The 19,120-nt window shown below is 38.1% G+C and overlaps 2 protein-coding genes across 8 annotated transcripts in view; both read right to left on the bottom strand.

Annotated features, from left to right (window-relative positions):
* The window catches only part of CFAP70 (cilia and flagella associated protein 70), a 90,485-nt gene extending 79,142 nt beyond the window's left edge, over window positions 1–11,343 (bottom strand). For 3 of the 5 annotated variants that reach the window (XM_057530452.1, XM_057530455.1, XM_057530454.1), the window contains exons 1-3: window positions 11,298–11,343; window positions 9,452–9,554; window positions 8,348–8,534 (exon numbers count right to left, since the gene is read on the bottom strand). In XM_057530452.1, the coding sequence (XP_057386435.1) occupies window positions 8,348–8,534; window positions 9,452–9,514 (250 nt within the window). In that variant the 5' untranslated portion in view covers window positions 9,515–9,554; window positions 11,298–11,343. Of the gene's footprint in view, window positions 1–3,999; window positions 4,019–8,347; window positions 8,535–9,451; window positions 10,634–11,297 lie in introns of those variants that run through there. The other 2 variants (XM_057530453.1, XM_057530456.1) reach the window with 2 other exon arrangements.
* A 485-nt stretch (window positions 11,344–11,828) lies between these two features.
* Window positions 11,829–19,120, bottom strand: part of ANXA7 (annexin A7) — a 28,134-nt gene continuing 20,842 nt past the window's right edge. For all 3 annotated transcript variants that reach the window (XM_007166607.2, XM_007166609.2, XM_007166608.2), the window contains 2 exons: window positions 18,973–19,085; window positions 11,829–16,520 (listed from right to left, as the gene is read on the bottom strand). In XM_007166607.2, coding sequence (XP_007166669.2) covers window positions 16,398–16,520; window positions 18,973–19,085 — 236 coding nt within the window. In that variant the 3' untranslated portion in view covers window positions 11,829–16,397. The remainder of the gene's footprint in view (window positions 16,521–18,972; window positions 19,086–19,120) is intronic.

The following is a 19,120-nucleotide window of genomic DNA, read 5'->3' as shown; positions in this document are numbered from 1 at the left end:
GGGTGACAGAGAAGCACAGAGGAAAGAAGAAAGAAGTAGAAGAGAGTGGGTGGGATAAAAGAGTGCAGGTCAGATGGATGCCTCCGTGGTTGACTGATTCCCACCTATGCCAGAGCTAGGATCACTGTTCTTGAACAGTGTTTCCCAGTAATCACCTGAGACTTTTTTTCCCCCAAGGTACAGCTACCTAGGCTCTTCCCATGGCAATTGTGAATTTAGTGGTATGGGGTGGGACCCTGAAGATTACTTTCTCCCAGATTACTTTCTCTCAGGTGACTGTTACGGAAAGAAAGGTCTGGAAAGCACTGCTCTAGAATACTGTATAGATTCTCAGGTCCACCTCTCTGGGTTTGGGATCTTGGAATCTGTGGGTTTTGGCAGGCACCTTAGGAGATGTGCCACTAAAAAATAACAAAAACAAAAAATAACAAGTATGGGTCATCAATCGTATCAAGATTGCAGAGGAATAGGGTGGGGAGCTCACCTTCTGCCACAAATACATCAAGAATACATCTACATGTGGAACGATTCTCACAGAACATCTACTGAATGCTGGCAGAAGACCTCAGACTTCCAAAAGGGCAAGAAAATCTCCACATAACTTGGTAGGACAAAAGAAAAGAGAAAAAAAAGAGAGAAAGGAATCAGGATGGGACCTGCGCGCCCAGGAGGGAGCTGTGAAAGAGGAAAAGTTTCCACACACTGGGAAGTCACCTCACTGGCGGGGAGATCAGCCAGAACAGAGGGGGAGCTTTAGAGCCTCAGAGGAGAGTGCAGCAACCGATTTGCAGAGGGCAAAGCAGAGAGAAACCTGCACAGATGGTTGGTGTCACCACCCGGCACTCCCCAGCCTGAGACGCTTGTCCACTGAGGCGGGCGGGGGCTAAGTGCTGAGGCTCGGGCTTTGGAGGTCAGAGCAGGGGAGAGGACTGGGGTTGGCTGCATGCAGACAGCCTGAGGGGGCTAGGGTGTGGTGTGCCTCAATCAAGGGAGTACAGGAAGAAGCCTGGGCCGACCAGAGAGGCAAGATGCCATTGTTAGGGGTGCGAGAGGAGAGAGGGGGGACCTCCATAGGAGCTTCTTTCTCCGCACACGCTCTCAGGTGGCAGGGCACTGCCTACATGAGCTCCAGGGGCAGGTATGAGCCGCCACTGCCATCTTGGACTCCAGAGGTGGGTGCAGACCGCTGCCACTACTGAGGGTCCCACAACTGGGCACCAACCGCTGCCCCAACCACTGCCTTCCTGGGAGTGTGCTCGGGCTGCACACCCGCACACCCACTATCAAGGGGATAACGGCCAGCACAAACTGTGGAAAGAGACAGCAAGCATCCAAACCAAAAACAGCCCTCACGCCAAAAATATATTTAACCTACACAAGCTACGCAGGGACATTCCCACATATAAATAGCCCTCCAAGATGAGAGTAGAAAACAGTTTCTCCTAAACTCACAGAGTAAGAGAAATATAAGCAAAATGAAGGAGTTAAACTGCTTCTTTAACTCCCAGTTAAAAGACCAAGAGAATTCCCCAGAAGGAACAAACAAGGAAACAGACTTCTTCAGTCTAATAGACACTGAGTTCAAAAAGGTAATGAAAATACTTTTTCATTAAGTATTAAGTATTAAGAAAGGCTATTGACAGAAATGCAGATTACTGTAAAAAGGAACTAGAAACTACAAGGAGGAACCAAGAAAAATTAGAAAATTCATTTGCCAAGACAAAAGCTGAGCTAAAGGCAATGAATAGCAGAATGAATAATGCAGAAGAAAGAATAAGGGATCTGGAAGATAGAATAATGGAAATTACCCAATCAAAACAGCAGAGAGAAAACCAAATGCAAAAAAAAGAAAGCAATATAAGAGACCTATGGGATAATATAAAGAATGCCAATCTATGCATAACAGGGATTCCAGAAGGAGAAGAAAGAGAAAAGGGTATTGAAAATGTATTTGAAGAAATTATGGCTGAAAAATTCCCAGACCTAAAGAAGGAAACAGATATCTAGGTACAAGAAGCACAGAGGGTCCCAAACAAGATGAACCCAAACCGACCTACACCAAGACACATTCTAATAAAAATGGCAAAAGTTAAAGATAAAGAAAGGATTCTAAAGGCAGCAAGAGAAAAAAAAAAAAGTTAATTACAAGGGAACTCCCATAAGGCTATCAGCTGATTTCTCTACAGAAACGCTGCAGGTCAGAAGAGAGTGGCAAAATATATTCAAAGTTTTGAAAGGGAAAAATCTGCAACCTAGAATACTCTACCCAGCAAGATTATCATTCAGAAAAGGAGGGGAAATAAAGAATTTCTCAGACAAGCAAAAACTAAAAGAATACAGCAATATTAAACCTATCCTAAAAGAAATATTGAAAGGTCTTCTCTAAATAGAAAAGAAACAAGAAGATATAGGAAGGAGGAAATCACAGTTTACAATTGGAAAGTAAATCACTTAAATTAGCCAGTATACAGATCAAAAAGAAAAAAAAAACCTATTTGTGAAAGCGATGATAAACACAAGGAACAGAAAAAGGATAAACATGAAGATGTAAAAAAGGACATCAAAATCCTAAAACGTGGGAAAGGAGAGTAAGAAAATGTAGATTCTTTTTTTTAAGAATGTGTTTGAACCTATATGACTATCAGTCTAAAGCAAGCAGATATAGGAAGAGGTTACCATACTTGAAAAACAGGTCAACCACAAATCAAAAATATACAATAGATTCACTAAACCCAAAAAGAAGAGAACACAAGCATAAAATAAATGGAAATCATCAAACCACAAAAAGAAAAAGAAAGGAACAAAAAAGAAACATAGAATCAACTGGAAAACAAGGTTTAAAATGGCAATAAAGGACTTCCCTGGTGGCGCAGTGGTTAAGAATCCGCCTGCCAATGCAGGGGACATGGGTTTGAGCCCTGGTCCAGGAAGATCCCACATGCCACGGAGCAACTAAGCCCGTATGCCACAACTGCTGAGCCTGCATTCTAGAGCCTGCAAGCCACAACTACTGAGCCCACATGCCACACCTACTGAAGCCTGCGTGCCTAGAGCCTGTGCTCCGCAACAAGAGAAGCCACCACGATGAGAAGCCCACACACTGCAACAAACAGTAGCCCCTACTTGCCGCAACTAGAGAAAGCCTGTGCCCAGCAATGAAGACCCAACACAGCCAAAAATAAATAAATAAATTTATTTTTTTTAAATGGCAATAAATACATTATGTATCAATAATTACCTTAAATGTCAATGGACTGAATGCTCCAATCAAAAGACAAAGAGTGGCAGACTGGATTAAAAAAACAAGAGCCTACAATATGCTGCCTACAAGAGACCCACCTTAGGGCAAATGACACACATAGATTGAAAGTGAGGGGATGGAAAAAGATATTTCATGCAAACAGAAATGAAAAGAAAGCGGGAGCTGCAATATTCATATCAGACAAAATAGACTTTAAAATAAAGGCCATAAAGAAAGATAAAGAAGGACATTATATAATGGTAAAAGGATGAATACAAGAAGAGGATTTTACACTCATCAACATATACGCACCTAATCCATTCACGATAAAAACTCTTACCAAAGTGGGTATACAGGGAATATATCTCAACATAATAAAAGCCATTATGACAAACCCACAGCCAATATAATACTCAACGGTGAAAAGCTGAAAGACTTCCCATTAAAATCTGGAACAAGACAAGGATGCCCACTCTTACCACTTCTACTCAACATAGTATTGGAAGTCCTAGCCACAGCAATCAGACAAGAAAAAGGAATAAAAGGTATCCAAATTGGAAGGGAAGAGGTAAAACTGTCCCTATATGCAGATGACATGATACTATATATAGAAAACCCTAAGGACTCCACACAAAAACTACTAGATCTAATAGATTAATTCAGCAAAGTAGCAAGATACAAGATAAACATTCAGAAATCGGCTGCATGTCTTTACACTAACAATGAAATATTAGAAAGGGAATGTAAAAAAACAATACCTTTGGGAATTCCCTGGTGGTCCAGTGGTTAGGACTCCATGCTCTCACTACAGAGGGCCTGGTTTCAATCCATGGTTGGGGAACTAAAATCCCACAAGCCGCTTGGTGCGGCCAAATAAGAAAAAAAAAAAAAAAAAGCCTTTTAAAATTGCACCAAAAAAAATAAAATACCTAGGAATAAACCTGACCAAGGAGGTGAAAGACTTATATGCTGAGAACTATAAAACATTAATAGAGGAAATTAAAGATGATTCAAAGAAATAGATATCTCATGCTCTTGGACTGGAAGAATTAATAGTTAAAATGGCAATACTACCCAAAGCAATCTACAGATTTAATGCAATACCTATCAAATTACCCATGACATTTTTCACAGAACTAGAACAAATGATCCAAAAATGTATATGGAATCATAAAAGACCCAGAATTGCCAAAGCAATCCTAAGGAAAAAAACAAAGCAGGAGGCATAACTCTACCAGACTTCAGACAATACCACAAAGCTACAGTAACCAAAACAGCATGGTATTGGTACAAAAACAGACATACACATCAATGGAACAGAATAGAGAGCCCAGAAATAAACCCACACACCTATGGTCAATTAATCTTCAACAAAGGAGGCAAGAATATACAATGGGAAAAAGACAGTGTCTTCAGCAAGTTGTGCTGGGAAAGTTAGACAGCTGCATGTAAATCAATGAAGTTAGAACACACACTCACAGCAGCACAAAAATAAATTCAAAATGCCTTAAAGACTTAAACATAAGACATGACACCATAAAACTCCTAGAAGAAAGCATAGGCAAAACATTCTGTGACATAAATTGTACCAATGTTTTCTTTGGTCAGTCTCCCAAGGGAATAGAAATAAGAACAAAAATAAAGAAATGGGACCTAATCACCCTTACAAGCTTTTGCATAGCAAAGGAAACCATAAAAAAAAAAACAAAAAAGGGACTTCTCTGGTAGTCCAGTGGTTAAGAATCCACCTTCCAATGCAGCGGATGTGGGTTCAATCCCTGGTTGGCGAAGTAAGATCCCACATGCCGTGGGGTAACTAAGCCCATGTGTCGCAACTACTGAGCACACGAGCCACAACTAGAGAGAAGCCCGTGCACCACAACGAAAGAGCCCCCATGCTGCAACGGAGATCCTGTATACCACAGCTAAGACCCAACGCAGCCAAAAATTAATTAATTAAATAAATAAATAAATATTGGGACCTCCCTGGTGGCCAGTGGTTAAGAATCCACCTGCCAGTGCAGGGGATAAGGGTTCAGGCCCTGATCCAGGAAGATCCCACATGCCGTAGAGCAACCAAGTCTGTGTGCCACAACTACTGAGCCTGCGCTCTACAGCCCATGAGCCACAACAACTGAGCCCACGCACCTAGAGCCCATATTCTGCAACAAGAGAGGCCACAGCAATGAGAAGCCCACGCACCGCAACAAAGAGTAGCCCCCGCTCGCCACAACTAGAGAAAGCCCACGCGCAGCAACAAAGACCCAACACAGCCAAAAATAAATAAATTTATTTTTAAAAATTAAAATAAATAAATAAATATTAACAAAAGAAAAAGAAAAAAAAAGACAACCTACAGAATGGGAAAAAAGATTTGCAAATGATGCAACCAACAAGGGCTTAATCTCCAAAATATACAAACAGCTCATACAACTGAACAACAAAAGAACAAACAACCCAATAGAAAAATGGGCAGAAGACCTTAATAAACATTTCTCCAAAGACATACAGATGGTCAGTAGGCACATGAAAAGATGCTCAACATCACTAATTATTAGAGAAATACAAATCAAAACTACAATGAGGTACCACCTCACACCAGTCAAAATGGCCATCGTCAAAAGTCTACAAATAACAAATACTGGAGAGGGTGTGGAGAAAAGGGAACCCTCCCAAACTGTTGGTGGGAATGTAAGTTGGTGCAGCCACTATGGAAAACAGTATGGAGATTCCTCATAAAACTAAAAATAGAACCACCATATGATCCAGCAATCCCACTCCTGGGCATATACTCAGACAAAACTATAATTCAAAAAGATACATGCACCCCTATATTCACAGCAGCACTATTTACAATAGCCAAGACATGGTAACAACCTAAATGTCCATTGACAGATGAATGGATAAAGAAGATACGGTACATATATACAATGGAATATTACTCAGCCATAAAAAAGAATGAAATGATGCCATTTGCAGCAACATGGATGCAACCAGAGATTATCATACTAAGTGAAGTAAGTCAGAAAGAGAAAGACAAATACCATATGATATCACTTATATGTAGAATCTAAAATATGGCAGAAAAAAAGTGGATATATGTGTATGTATAACTGACTCACTTTGTTGTACAGCAGAAACTAACACGAAATTGTAAATCAACCATACCTCGATAAAAAAATTTTTTAATTAAAAAAAAGTCTTCATAAGTCAAATTACAGTATATCTTAATGTGAACATTCAAAATGACAATTCTAATTTAAACATATCTCGGGGTTACTAATGTTAATAATAAAAAGACAAAACAAAACAAAAATAAATAAATAAAATATGGCACAAATGAACCTATCTACAAAACAGAAACAGATTCACAGATATAGAGAACAGACTTGTGCTTGCCAAGGAGGAGGGGTGAGGGAAAGGGATGGACTGGGAGTTTAGGGTTAGTAGGTGCAAACTATCAGATTTAAAATGGATAAACACCCAGGTTCTACTGTATAGCACAGGGAACTATATCCAATCCCCTGGGATAAACCGTAATGGAAAACAATATTAAAAAAGAATGTATGTATGTGTATAACTGAGTCACTTTGCTGTACAGCAGAAATTAGCACAACATTGTAAATCAACTGTACTTCAATGAAAAATAAGTTAAGAGCTTCCCTGGTGGCACAGTGGTTGAGAATCTGCCTGCCAATGCAGGGGACACGGGTTCGAGCCCTGGAGCCTGGTCTGGGAAGATCCCACATGCCGCGGAGCAACTGGGCCCATGAGCCACAACTACTGAGCCTGCGCGTCTGGAGCCTGTGCTCCGCAACAAGAGAGGCCACAACAGTGAGAGGCCCACGCACCGCGATGAAGAGTGGTCCCCGCTCACCACAACTAGAGAAAGCCCTCGCACAGAAATGAACACCCAACACAGCCAAAAATAAATAAATAAATAAATATTTTTAAAAAGTAAAAATAAGTTAAATAAATAAATAAAATTTTAAAAACCACACTACCAAAAAATAAAAAAGAGTATGGGTTAAGACAAACAAACAAAAAAGACTTAGCCTAGAATATAGGTTTAGGAACAAAGTATTTCAGAGATAATATTATGTAGTTAGAAACTGTAAAAGTGTGAATACAGAAACTATCCATCTATTTATCCATTCATTCATTCAACAAACATTTTTTGAGCCTCTTTCTATACCAGTTATTTCTAAGCACTAGAAATTCTGAAATAAATAAGATACAGCCCTGATTTCAAAAAGTGTCTCCTCTAACAAGGGAGGCAAATTAATAATTGCTATACAGTTTGGTGAATATACAGAAGTACAGGTAGGGCTGCCAGGTAAAATACAAGATGCCAAATTAAACGTGAATTTCAGATAAACAACAAATACTTTTTTTAGTGTAAGTATGTCCCAAATTTTGTTTTTTGGTTTTTTTGTTTGTTTGTTTTGTTTTTTTCCCCTAAATCTGGCAACCTTAAATACAGGAATACAAAGGAAAAGCTCACAAATCAGCTTAGGAGACAAAGGCTACAAATTTTAGTTATATGTCTATTCATTTACACCCATGGATTGAATTGAGTATTATCTACATTCTTACTTGTTTGACTGTTAATAAGGATTGATTAGTTACTAAAAAGTTATTAAATAATAATTTTTTAGGGAAATTAAAATGAGTTGTACATATGAATAGATCAAATTATCTATATATCATTGGTCCTGTTTCAAATTGGGGGCTGTTTTTTTCATAAAAGAGTATGTTTGCTTCCATGTTATTGCTTATTGTTTCTTCAAAATTGTATAAATATTCTTTTTTTTTATCATATGTATGTTTTATCGTCAGCTGCTGGAAAGAATAAAGTCAATTTGGAAAATAAAAAAAATTTTTTTTTAAAGTTCAGTTATGTGTCAAAAGGTCTTCAATACAAACTGATTAAAATTAGTAGGTCATGGTGACAACTGCCAGAACCAGGTGGGACTCAAAGTATACTGTGTTATTCCCAGATTAAAAAGGTAAAATGTGTTCATCTGTCCCTACAACAGCTACTAAATACCTCAGAATATCCTTATCACTCATATAATTAACATATTTAGAATTCCAAGGACTTACAGAACACAGGTTTGTGGGCGAGGTCATCTAAAGTGACTCCTCCTTCAGGATTGAACTCAAAACTGCAAGTGAAGTTGTATTTTGCAGTTCCTTCTGGAGAAACAGTAATTTTTGCAGAGTCTCCCAGAACCACCTGATCGAATTCTGCACGGATAAAGGTAACTGGAGTATCTCCTTTAAAACCTTTCTGTTGACAGAAACATACTTTACAATTATATTCAAATAGAGAATTTTCCTACATATCTGGCAACCCATTTTGACTTTAAATAGCATTTTGCACGTTTTCCTAACAAGCTATGTCACAAATACAAACGGGGGAAGTAGAAAGTCATTAAACAAATCTAGTTGTAGCTAAATGCAACATTCTATTTAAAGGCCGTTAAGTTGGAAGCTTTGAAAAATGAGTTATTGTGTTTATATGATTATAAAAGCACATTGTGGAAGATTTGAAAAAGTGAGGAAAGCACATAGGAAAACAAATTACCTGTAATAATATATTTTCTAGTGTTTTGCTGTGTGTGTATATATATATATATATGCACACACATTTGTATATACATTTTTATATATACCCTTTAAAAGAGAGATCATTTATTACATCCTGTTTTGAAATAAGCTTTTTGACTTCATAGTACTGAATGAATATTTTGACGTTTCATTATTCTTGTAAATTTTAATAGTTATATCATATTGTAGTTTTATTATTTAAATTCATCAAATGAAATAATCACAAGAGAAGGTCTGGAGGAATTCAGATCCTTTTCAGGAGAAAGGAACTGCTGTCTAGGAAAATGAAAACCAGTTGTTTCACTCCCATTAAATTTAGTATTCAAATTGCCAGGTATTTTACACACACTAATATGACTTGCTGATTATAGACTAACAATAAGGAACACTGAGAAGGAAGTGCCATTGCTAGGTAAAGCCAGGAGGTTTGGTGGTACAGAATAATGCAAAACACCATGCCTCCTGCTAATGTTCCCAACACATCTTCCCCAAGCCACAACTGGATGACTGACAGGGAGACCTGAGCCCAAAGACAAAAGTACTTTCAAGGAGAATGGATAAACTAAGGACTTCCAGGATTCCCCAAAATAACTTTACCAAGTCATATCCATCTGTCACAGTGATCTGCACGGGTCTGCCTGTTGATGACCCCTGCTCCATATCAGCACCTGGGCAAAGTCTCTCTGGTCTTCTTTGATCTCTGTGAACATAATGAATGAACCTGTCCCCTTATATACCATAGTTGCACAAGTATCCACATTACATCATAACCAATACCAAGGGAGAACCTAGAGAAATGCCCTAGTCCAGCACTGTTTTGTGCACTTTCCAACCTTTGTTGCCAGACAGGCAGTGCCTTAGGGACCTGGTCACAAGGATGATTCTGCTGGTTAGTGCTAAAAAGATCCTTATACATGTAACTAACCCATTAAGCACAAATTATCACAAGGCAAAGAGGGTAGGAATGCCATCACCCCACCTCCTTCAAAGTGTTTTTTGGTAGCTTTTTTCTTTTTTTGATGTGCAAAACTCCCCTCAAGCGTTACTTAATCTATCAGTTTTAGGAAAATATATTTTGATAACAAGAAAGAAGCAGCCACACAGAATGTTAGTCCACTGGAAAAAGTCCTGACGTATGTCTTATTTAGTCAAAGATATTTTCAAATTATTTTACAATACTAAGGACACGACTTCAAAAATAAATTGGATATCTGTTAAGGAAAAAGAAAAAAGGTCATGTTTTCTGACTCAATTCAAAGTGGAACTTAATGCAATTCAAATATTTACATCGGATATACTATGCTAAGTGTGTCTAGGACTGGTGGTAGAAAAAAGAAAGAGATACCTTGCTGCCCCAAGCTTTATAAGTATTCTGCCTCTTTCTAGCGACTCCCTCATTTTTCCTGTTACCTACAAGTCTCAGATTACTTGTTCAACATTATGTCTCCAGGCTCATTCAGGGCCTAAGTGGCCCTGACAACTTTCTTATCAAGTTTACATTTGACACGATCTTTTACATCTGTCTCCTTTCCTTTTCAATAGTAGCATGTGAATTAGGCCTTCACTAGCCTGACCCTGGACAAATGCCTAACTTCTCTGAGCCTCAGTCTCACCTTCTATAAAACGGATAACATAACTTCTGACCTGTTTCACATTTGTTGCGAATATCCACTAAAACAGTAAAACCGCTTAACCTATGAAGCACCGAACAAATGGTGTTATTAATATGCACTACGTTTCTTGAATGCTTAATTACTTCTTTAAAGACAAGTAATCTATCATACATTTCTGCAGTCCCTGAGTGCCTGGCACCATGCCTTGCCCGCAAGAGGCATTAGCAGCATATTTGTTGAACAATGAGTGCAAGAAATCTGGCTAGTTAAAAATTATGGTCAAGGCAGTTAAGTGGGGGCTCCTGTTGCCACTGACAAGGCACGCATTTCTTGTCATCTGCTCAGAAGAAGTTGAAGGGGAAAAGTCAGATTAGAAAAAGGTTAGATGCACAACACTGTAAATCAACTATACTCCAATAATTTTTTTTAATTTAAAAAATTAAAAAAACAAAAAACAATAGCTTAAACAAACAAACCCCAAAAAACAAAAAGAAAGAAATCGTTTAGGTGAAGGAGATGATGTGACTGGGAGTGGTCTGGGGACAGGAGCGCAGTCTGCGCTTACTGTAGGGGAATCTCGGCGCAAAGTGGGAAGTGGGGTCTCAGTCTGGCTTTGGGTGGGAGGCCTGGGCTTGGCGAGAGCGTCCGCGCCTAGCGGGGTCGGTGGCGTTCAAGTCTGTACGGCAGTACAGTCGTGCAGGGATGCGGCGTGTGCGTTTCAGCCTGGCCGAAGCTTAGGGAGAAGAGACTGAGGTAACACGGTGTGGCCGCAGGGCCGGGGTGGGGAGGCCGGGAAGAGACGGTTTTCTAAGGAGTAAGAGCAGACTTACCTCACTCAGCCGCAGAGGTGGTTTTTTTTTTTGCAACTATAGCAACCAATTACATCTCGCGAGAAATTTGTCTCCACAATCACGGCAAGTTTATCCCAAGACTCGCGATAACATTGTCCGTGAGGGAAAGGGGGGCGGGGCGCGAGTTTCTGCGCCTGCGTTCCGGAAACACTGCTCTTGAGCGACAGCCTCTGTATTTGCGGTCACTTGTGTTTTCGCCGATGCCACTTTCCCTTGGCATAAGTGTTGGCTAAGTACAAAGTTTTCCACCTTTCGAGTTTGCTTTTTCGACCCCTTTCTTTCAGTATCTCTCCATAAATAGGAGAAAAACCAAAAGCAAATTTATTTAAAGATAAAATAAAAGCCTTTATTAAACGGTTTTGAAAACAGGTCATTTAAATCTTTCTCCGTGAAAAATGCAGATAAGACAATATTTTAAAAGGGAGCCTGTCTCTCACACACTGTTGGGGAGAATGCAAAACCGCACTGCTTCTAGGGCTCAATATTTATACAATAAATAGACTCAAAGTATATGATGTTAATGCAAAAATTTAATACGTTTGAAATTCAACATTACTTTAGAGTTGGAATGGCAAAATACAATGGCAAAAACCTGGAAACAACCCAAACGGAAGAGTGGATGAATACACTGATATATATTCACAATATCACATATTACAAAGGAGTCAAAATGAATAAACTACAGCTCTTCACAACATGGATGAATCTTACCAGTATACAACTTTAAAATGTTGCACTGCTAAGAGGCAGCTTGAAGGGGCTCCTGGCCAAATCAGAGACAATTTGAGGATCAAGATAAACAATGATAATAATGGGTTACAATCCATTGAATAAAATAGGAATACACCAGTTCACATTGATATAAATAAATGAAGAGAAAGGAAAGCTCTAACAGTAGAATGCCAACCCAATAATGGAGAGGAAATGATGGAAATAGAGAATTACCATTTGGCACCAACTATAGAAGTGGATGATTTAGACATGAGTCTTCAGTGCTAAGATTGGTGTGTGGAGGTTTGATGAGGAATAGGATACTGGCATGATTTTGGAATACTAATCAATTACAAAGGGAAAAACAGTGAATTTAAGAAACCAACATGATCAAGTGATCAAGGTTAACATCACCAGTGTCGGGAGGAGTCTACATTTTGTGCCTCCTGATGAGACTCACTGGGAAAAGCAAAGCATCATTTCGTGGTACTCCTGCAAACAAGGGACCCCGGTTGTAAGCCATGCTATAGAAAGTAAGGCCTGTACCCTTTAAGAAAACTGTCAAGGCCATGAAAGACTGGCAACTCTTGCAGATTAAAGGAGTCTGAAAATACACAACTAAATGCAATATGTATTCCTGTATAGCATGTTGACCCAGAAAGGAAAAGAGACATTGTTGGGATAGTGGGCGAAATTTGAATGGGCTTAGTAGATTGGGTGGTAGTGTTGTACCAATATTGATTTCCTGGTGTGGAAGATTGTTTGCTGTTATGTAGAAGAGTGTCCCTGTTTGGAGGAAAATACCCGCTGGAGTGTTTAGGAGTGATGGGACATCATGACTGCAGTTTGCTCTCTCAACCCTCAAACGTTTCAGAAAAAGACTAATAACAAAGGATATATGCACACACACACATACTCAGAGTGAGCAATGAACCAATAACATGTTAACTATATGAGAATCTGGGTGAAGAGGACATGGGAGCATGGGAGTTCTTTGTACTGTTCTGGCAACTTTTCTATACATTTGAAACTATTTCAAAATATATTATTAAACTATACACACACCCACACACTACTCCCCATGGAAACTCTTTGCTTAGGATACAATTACCAGAGCCAAATTTTAAAAATAAATTGTATTTCTGCTAATAAACATATAAAAATTATAAAAATAAAGAAAAATATTTTTTAAAGTTGCAGTGTTATAAGTCATAAAAGTTTTCAAAATAAAACTATGCAACTGTTGAGTAAGGCATTTCTCTCTGGATTTTTTCCCCAGTGAGGGTTGTGAGTGAATCTGCACTGAAATAACTATCCTACCTTGTGCACAACATACCTTTTTTTTTGGCCGTGAGGCTTGCAGGATCCTAGTTCCCCGAATATGAAAATGGGTATTTGAATAGACATTTTTCCAAAGAAGATATGCAAATGGCCAATAAGCTCAAGAAAATATGCTCGTTAGTCATTAGGGAAATGCAAATCAAAACCACAATGAGATGCCACTTCACATCCACTAGGATGGCTATATTCAAATAGACAACGACAGTGTTGATAAGAATGAGGAGAAATTGGAAGCCTCATTCATTGCCAGTAGGATCGTAAAATGGTACATACAACTGCTTTGGAAAATAGTTTGGCAGATCTTTAAAAGGTTAAACGTACTCTCTTTCTGTGTCTCTTTCTTCCCCCCAACACTTTCTCTTAGTCTCTTTCTCTCTCCCTTTTTTTTTCAGTCTCTTTGAATCTTTCAGTCTCTCTCTGAATCTCATTTTTAAAACTGCTCTTTTAGAACGGGAAACGGTTCAGGTCCTGCTGTGGCATGGGGCCTACGTCTCAGTCATGTCTGCTGTGAAGCACACGATGCTCTATTTATTGTAGAAAGTGACTTTATTTGCTTTCTAGAATTGTTTGTAACAGATGGTATAAGAGAGGTAATAAAGAGAAAAATCTATGCTTGTAAAGAATACAAAAGTTAATTTTACTTACTGTAATATGACTGTCTTAAACTTATTTTCTCTCTGAGAAATAAATGTTCTAATGGGCAGCAAAAAAAAAAAAAAAAAAGTTAAACATAAAGATACTGTATGTACCAGCAATTCCACTCATAGTACTATAGCCAAGAGAAATGAAAACATGTGTCCACAGAAAAACTTGTACATGGATGTTCATAGCAGCATTATTCATAATGGTCAATAGGTGAAAACAACCCAAATGTCCATCAATTGATAAATGGACAAGCAAAATGTATATCCAATGGATTATCCAGCCACAAATCAGAATGAAGTATTGATTCATGCTACAACACAGGTGAATCTTAAAAACAGTATGCTAATTCAAAGAAGCCAGACACAAGGGCAATGCCTTGTATGATTCCATTCATATGAAAAGCCCCAATAGGGAAATCCATAGAGACAGAAAGTAGATTAGTGATTGCCAGGGGCTGGGCAGAAGGAGGGGAAAGGGGAAATGACTGACAATGGGTATAAGTTTTCTTTTTGGGTGATGAAAATGTTCAAAAATTGATTGTGGTGATTGTTGCACAAATGCATGAATATCCTAAAAATGACTGAATTGTACACTTTAAAAGGATGAATGGTATGATATATGAATTATATCTCAATTTTTAAAAATTAATTATTTTTGTCTGTGCTGGGTCTTCGCTGCTGTGCGCAGGCTTTCTTTTTATTTGCAGCGAGCAGGGGCTACTCCTCACCGCGGTGCGCAGGCCTCCCATTAAGGTGGCCTCTCCCGCTGTGGAGCACGGGCTCCAGGCGTGCAGGCTTCAGCAGTTGTGACACATGGGCTCAGCAGCTGTGGCTCGAGGGCTCTAGAGCACAGGCTCAGCAGCTGTGGCGCACAGGCCCAGCTGCTCCACAGCACGTGGGATCCTCCCAGACCAGAGCTCGAACCCGCGTCCCCTGCATTGGCAGGCGGACTCTTAACCACTGCGCCACCAGGAGAGCCCTCAATTTTTAAAAGTTTAAAAATATATAGCTCATATCTTTTCTTTCCTTAGTACCTTACACCCCTCTTTCTCACCTTTACCAAATCCCATCACTGTTACTTACTTTTCCAAAACCTATATCAAAAAATCTATCTTAGCCAGTGATCCTTCTACCTATGTATCTTGCTTTTGCCCTGCGCTACAGTTGTACATAGGTCTATCTCTCTAAGAGTAAGGTTGTGTCTTATACCACCTTGTATGTATGTCCCTTGGTCCTTACACAAAACAAATGTTTATCAAAATATAATTGATAATTACTATTCTCCCCCTCAATTTTTAGTACTATCATTCACCAGATCTGTATTAAATATCTGCTTTGTGCCGGGGAGCTCAACACAAAGAACAAATAGGGTTATTATCCTCAGCAGAATTTATAATCTAACATTTACAATTTCCTTGTATCCTAATTTTTGTTTAGAACCCCCACTAGACTACAAACCTCCTTCCTTTGTATTGATACTTTCCCTAACTACCTACTGTAATGCTCAACATACTCGATAAGTAATTGCTCAGTACTGGGAATAAAGCCAGGTTTGAAATCACTGACTCCCTGAACTACTTCTCCAAAGAGCTAGTATTCAATCTCCCAGGAAGATGATTTAAGCCTCGTTTATTCATTAATTCAGCACCTCTTATGTGCAAGCTTCACTGTCTTGAATCATGATTAAACTGCAAATAAAATTAAAGTCTTTCATAAATTTTTTTTAAAAATCAAGGGCCAATAAAGATCTCTAGGCAGTCTCAGTAGACATAAAAGTAGGCTATATATTTTATGCACATAAACACATAATCCCTTTTTTAAAAGTTATTACAGGCAATACTAAACTATTTTCTATGTGGGAAGTTTAGTGTTTATGAATATAGAATACCAATTTATGTAAAGTAAGATGCAAATTGCTCTTCTAGGTCAAAAAGAGCTGAATTTTTTTAAAAAGTAATACAGTTTTGACATACTACCAACTATAACTGTCCAATGGAAGGCAAGTTTTTTTTTAATTCAATATTTATTCAAATTTATTCAATATTGAATTTTTTATTCAATATTATTACACAGAATTACAGACTGTTTTGACTTTTATTCAATTTGGTATCCTATTTAGAATAAGAGCAGTGAGAATTATGTTTTACAAACATTGCATTATTACTTCATCATTGTGATATGGCTTTACTTGATCGTATATAGAGAAAAAAATAACATTGGAATTAAGGCAATAACCACATGTGCAAACCAAGCACAATACCCTGACACAGTCTTTAGTAAAAAGCTCTTTTGGTTAGGTGAGGATTGATGTTGCTGCATGCAGGTCAGTCATTGCTTTGAAGGATAAGCTCTGAATAGCTTCACTCATTTAAAAAAATCTCTCCTACTGGCCCACAATGGCCAGAAGAAGCCTTCGGTAATCTCCACTCGTGTCACTTGCAATCACTGTGCCCAGGGTCTTCTGATACATCTGACTGAACATCTGTTTTATTTGTACAAGATCAATCTGCATGCAAGACATGATATTTTTGATATTAGAAAACAGCTGTTAAAGAAAACTGATATTTATTAAATTATTCTTTAATAGTGAAAAGATCCTAATTATAACCAAAGCAGAGGGGAAAAACACCAAATGACTGGCATTTTATAGCTAGCATTCATACCAGTACTAGCGTCACCCAGTGAATGTCTGATTTACTGTTCTGTAAAGATATTGGATAAGGGTGATACTAGTTTCATCTACTATTCCAAATATATTAGTCATTTAAAAACCATTTGATAGGATGGCTATTATCAAAAACACAGACAATAACAAGTGTTGGCAAGGATGTGGAGAAGTTGGAACCCTTGTACATTGCTGGTAGGAATGTAAAATGGTGCCACCACGGGAAAATGGTATGGTAATTCCTCAAAAAAATAAAATAAAAACAGAATTACCATATGATACAGCCATTCCACTTCTGGGTATACACGAAAGTGAAAGCAGAGACTCAAATATTTGTACACCCATGTTCATAGCACCATTAATCATAACAGCCAAAAGGTGGAAGCAACCCAAGTGTCCATTGACGGATGAATGAATAAACAAAAAGTGGTGTATGCATACAATGGAACATTATTCAGCCTTAGAAAAGAAGGAAATCCTGACACATGCTACAATGTGGATGAACCTTGAAGATGTTAAAAAGGACAAATACTGTATGATTCCACTTATATGAAGTATCTAGAGTAGTCAAATACATAGGACAGAAAGCAGAATGGTGGTTGCCACGAGTTGGGGGGCAAGGAGAATGGTGAATTATTGTTTAATGAGTTTTCAGTTTTGTAAGGTGAAAAAGTTCTGGTTGTGATGGTTGCACAACAATGTGAATGTACTTAATGTCACTGAACTGTACACTTAAAAATGATTAAAATGGGAATTTTGTGTTACGTATATTTTATTATAATTAGAGAAAAAGGGATCCTGCTTAGAAAATTTAAGTCTAAAAACAAATACACAAGAAGGTTTTTCCAAATACTGTATTACGGCTCTCTTTTAAAAAATGATTTACCTCCTTTCACATAATTTCATAGCATATGTTTTCTTTTGATTAAAAAGAAGTCCACTAAATAAACAAAGTCAAAGAAAGGAATACATCTGAGGCTATATTTAGGTAAAAAGGTAAAGATAAAATTTTTTACAGTTATTTCATAATTAAGTGTATGCTAAATTTTAAGAATTTTTATGTGCAATGGGATTAATCTGCATAGGTCTTTCATAGTTTTTTTTTTTCCACCCCGTGCCTTGTGGCTTTCAGGATCTCAGTTCCCCGACCAGAGATTGAACCCAGGCCATGGCAGTGAAAGCGCCAAATCCTAACCACTAGACCACTAGGGAACTCCCTCATACAGTTTTTTACATAAGCAAAATGAAAACCAAAAAATAAACATCTGGAGTTCCCTGGCGGTCTGTTTCACTTAAGCAAGTCTCTCTCACAGCATGAGGAAAGTGAACACTGTGCTTTATACAACCTCTACCAGCAGTGAGAAAGAGAGCCCTTTCTTAATGTCAGTCCTGAGGGATTGAGAACCAACTAAGGAACTTTTAAGAAATTAACATTCTAAGTCAGACAGAGAAAGACAAATACTGTACAGTTTTACTTATATGTGGAATCTAAAAAAACAAATGAACGAACATGACAAAACAGAAACAGTTATAGACACAATGAACAAACAGGTAATTGCCAGAAGGGAGGGGGTTGGGGGAAGAAAAGAAATAGGTGAGGGCGGCTAAGAGGTACAAACTTCCAGTTGAAAAGTAAGTAAGTCACAGGTATGAAATGTATAGTGTGTGGAATATAGTCAATAACTATGTAATATCTTTGTAAGGTGACATGTCATATCTAGACTTACCATGGGGATCCTTTTGAAATGTATAAAAATATCGAATCACTATGTTGTGTAACAGAAATAAGCATAGTGTTGTAGGCCAATTATACTTAAAAAGGGACAAACTCATAAAAAGAGATCGGATTTGTGGTTACTAGAGGTGAGGGGTTGGAGAGGGAAGATTGGAGAAAGACAGTCAAAAGGTACAAACTTCCAGTTATAAGATAAGTAAGTACTAGGTATGTAATGTACAACGAGATAAATATAATTAACACTGCTTTACGTTATATATGAAAGTTGTTAAGAGAGTACATCCTAAAGTTCTCTTCACAAGGGAAAACATTTTCCTTTAATCTTGTATCTATATGAGATGATGGATGTTCACTAAACTTACTGTGAAAATCTTCATGATGCATATAAGTCAAATCACTATGCTGTACACCTTAAACTTATACAGTGCCGATTATAAACTTATACAGTGTCAATTATATCTCAATAAAACTAGAAGAAAAAAATGTTTTTAATATTGCTAAGAAAAAAGGATCAACATTCAAAACCAAGTAAGATCAGACAAACAGAGAAAGCCTCACCTCACTTCGAGCGACCATAATCCTGACCAGGGTGGAGTCATCTGTGCCGGCACCTTTCATAGAATAGTACAGCCTCTCAGCAAAGAAGGCAGGGCGGTTCAGGGCACACTGCACTGCAAATGAGAGATGCTTCAGATGTGAAATGACT

The sequence above is a fragment of the Balaenoptera acutorostrata genome, chromosome 16 (assembly GCF_949987535.1).
Source record: "Balaenoptera acutorostrata chromosome 16, mBalAcu1.1, whole genome shotgun sequence".
Taxonomy (NCBI): domain Eukaryota; kingdom Metazoa; phylum Chordata; class Mammalia; order Artiodactyla; family Balaenopteridae; genus Balaenoptera; species Balaenoptera acutorostrata.
This window is presented reverse-complemented; position numbering and strand designations above follow the sequence as displayed.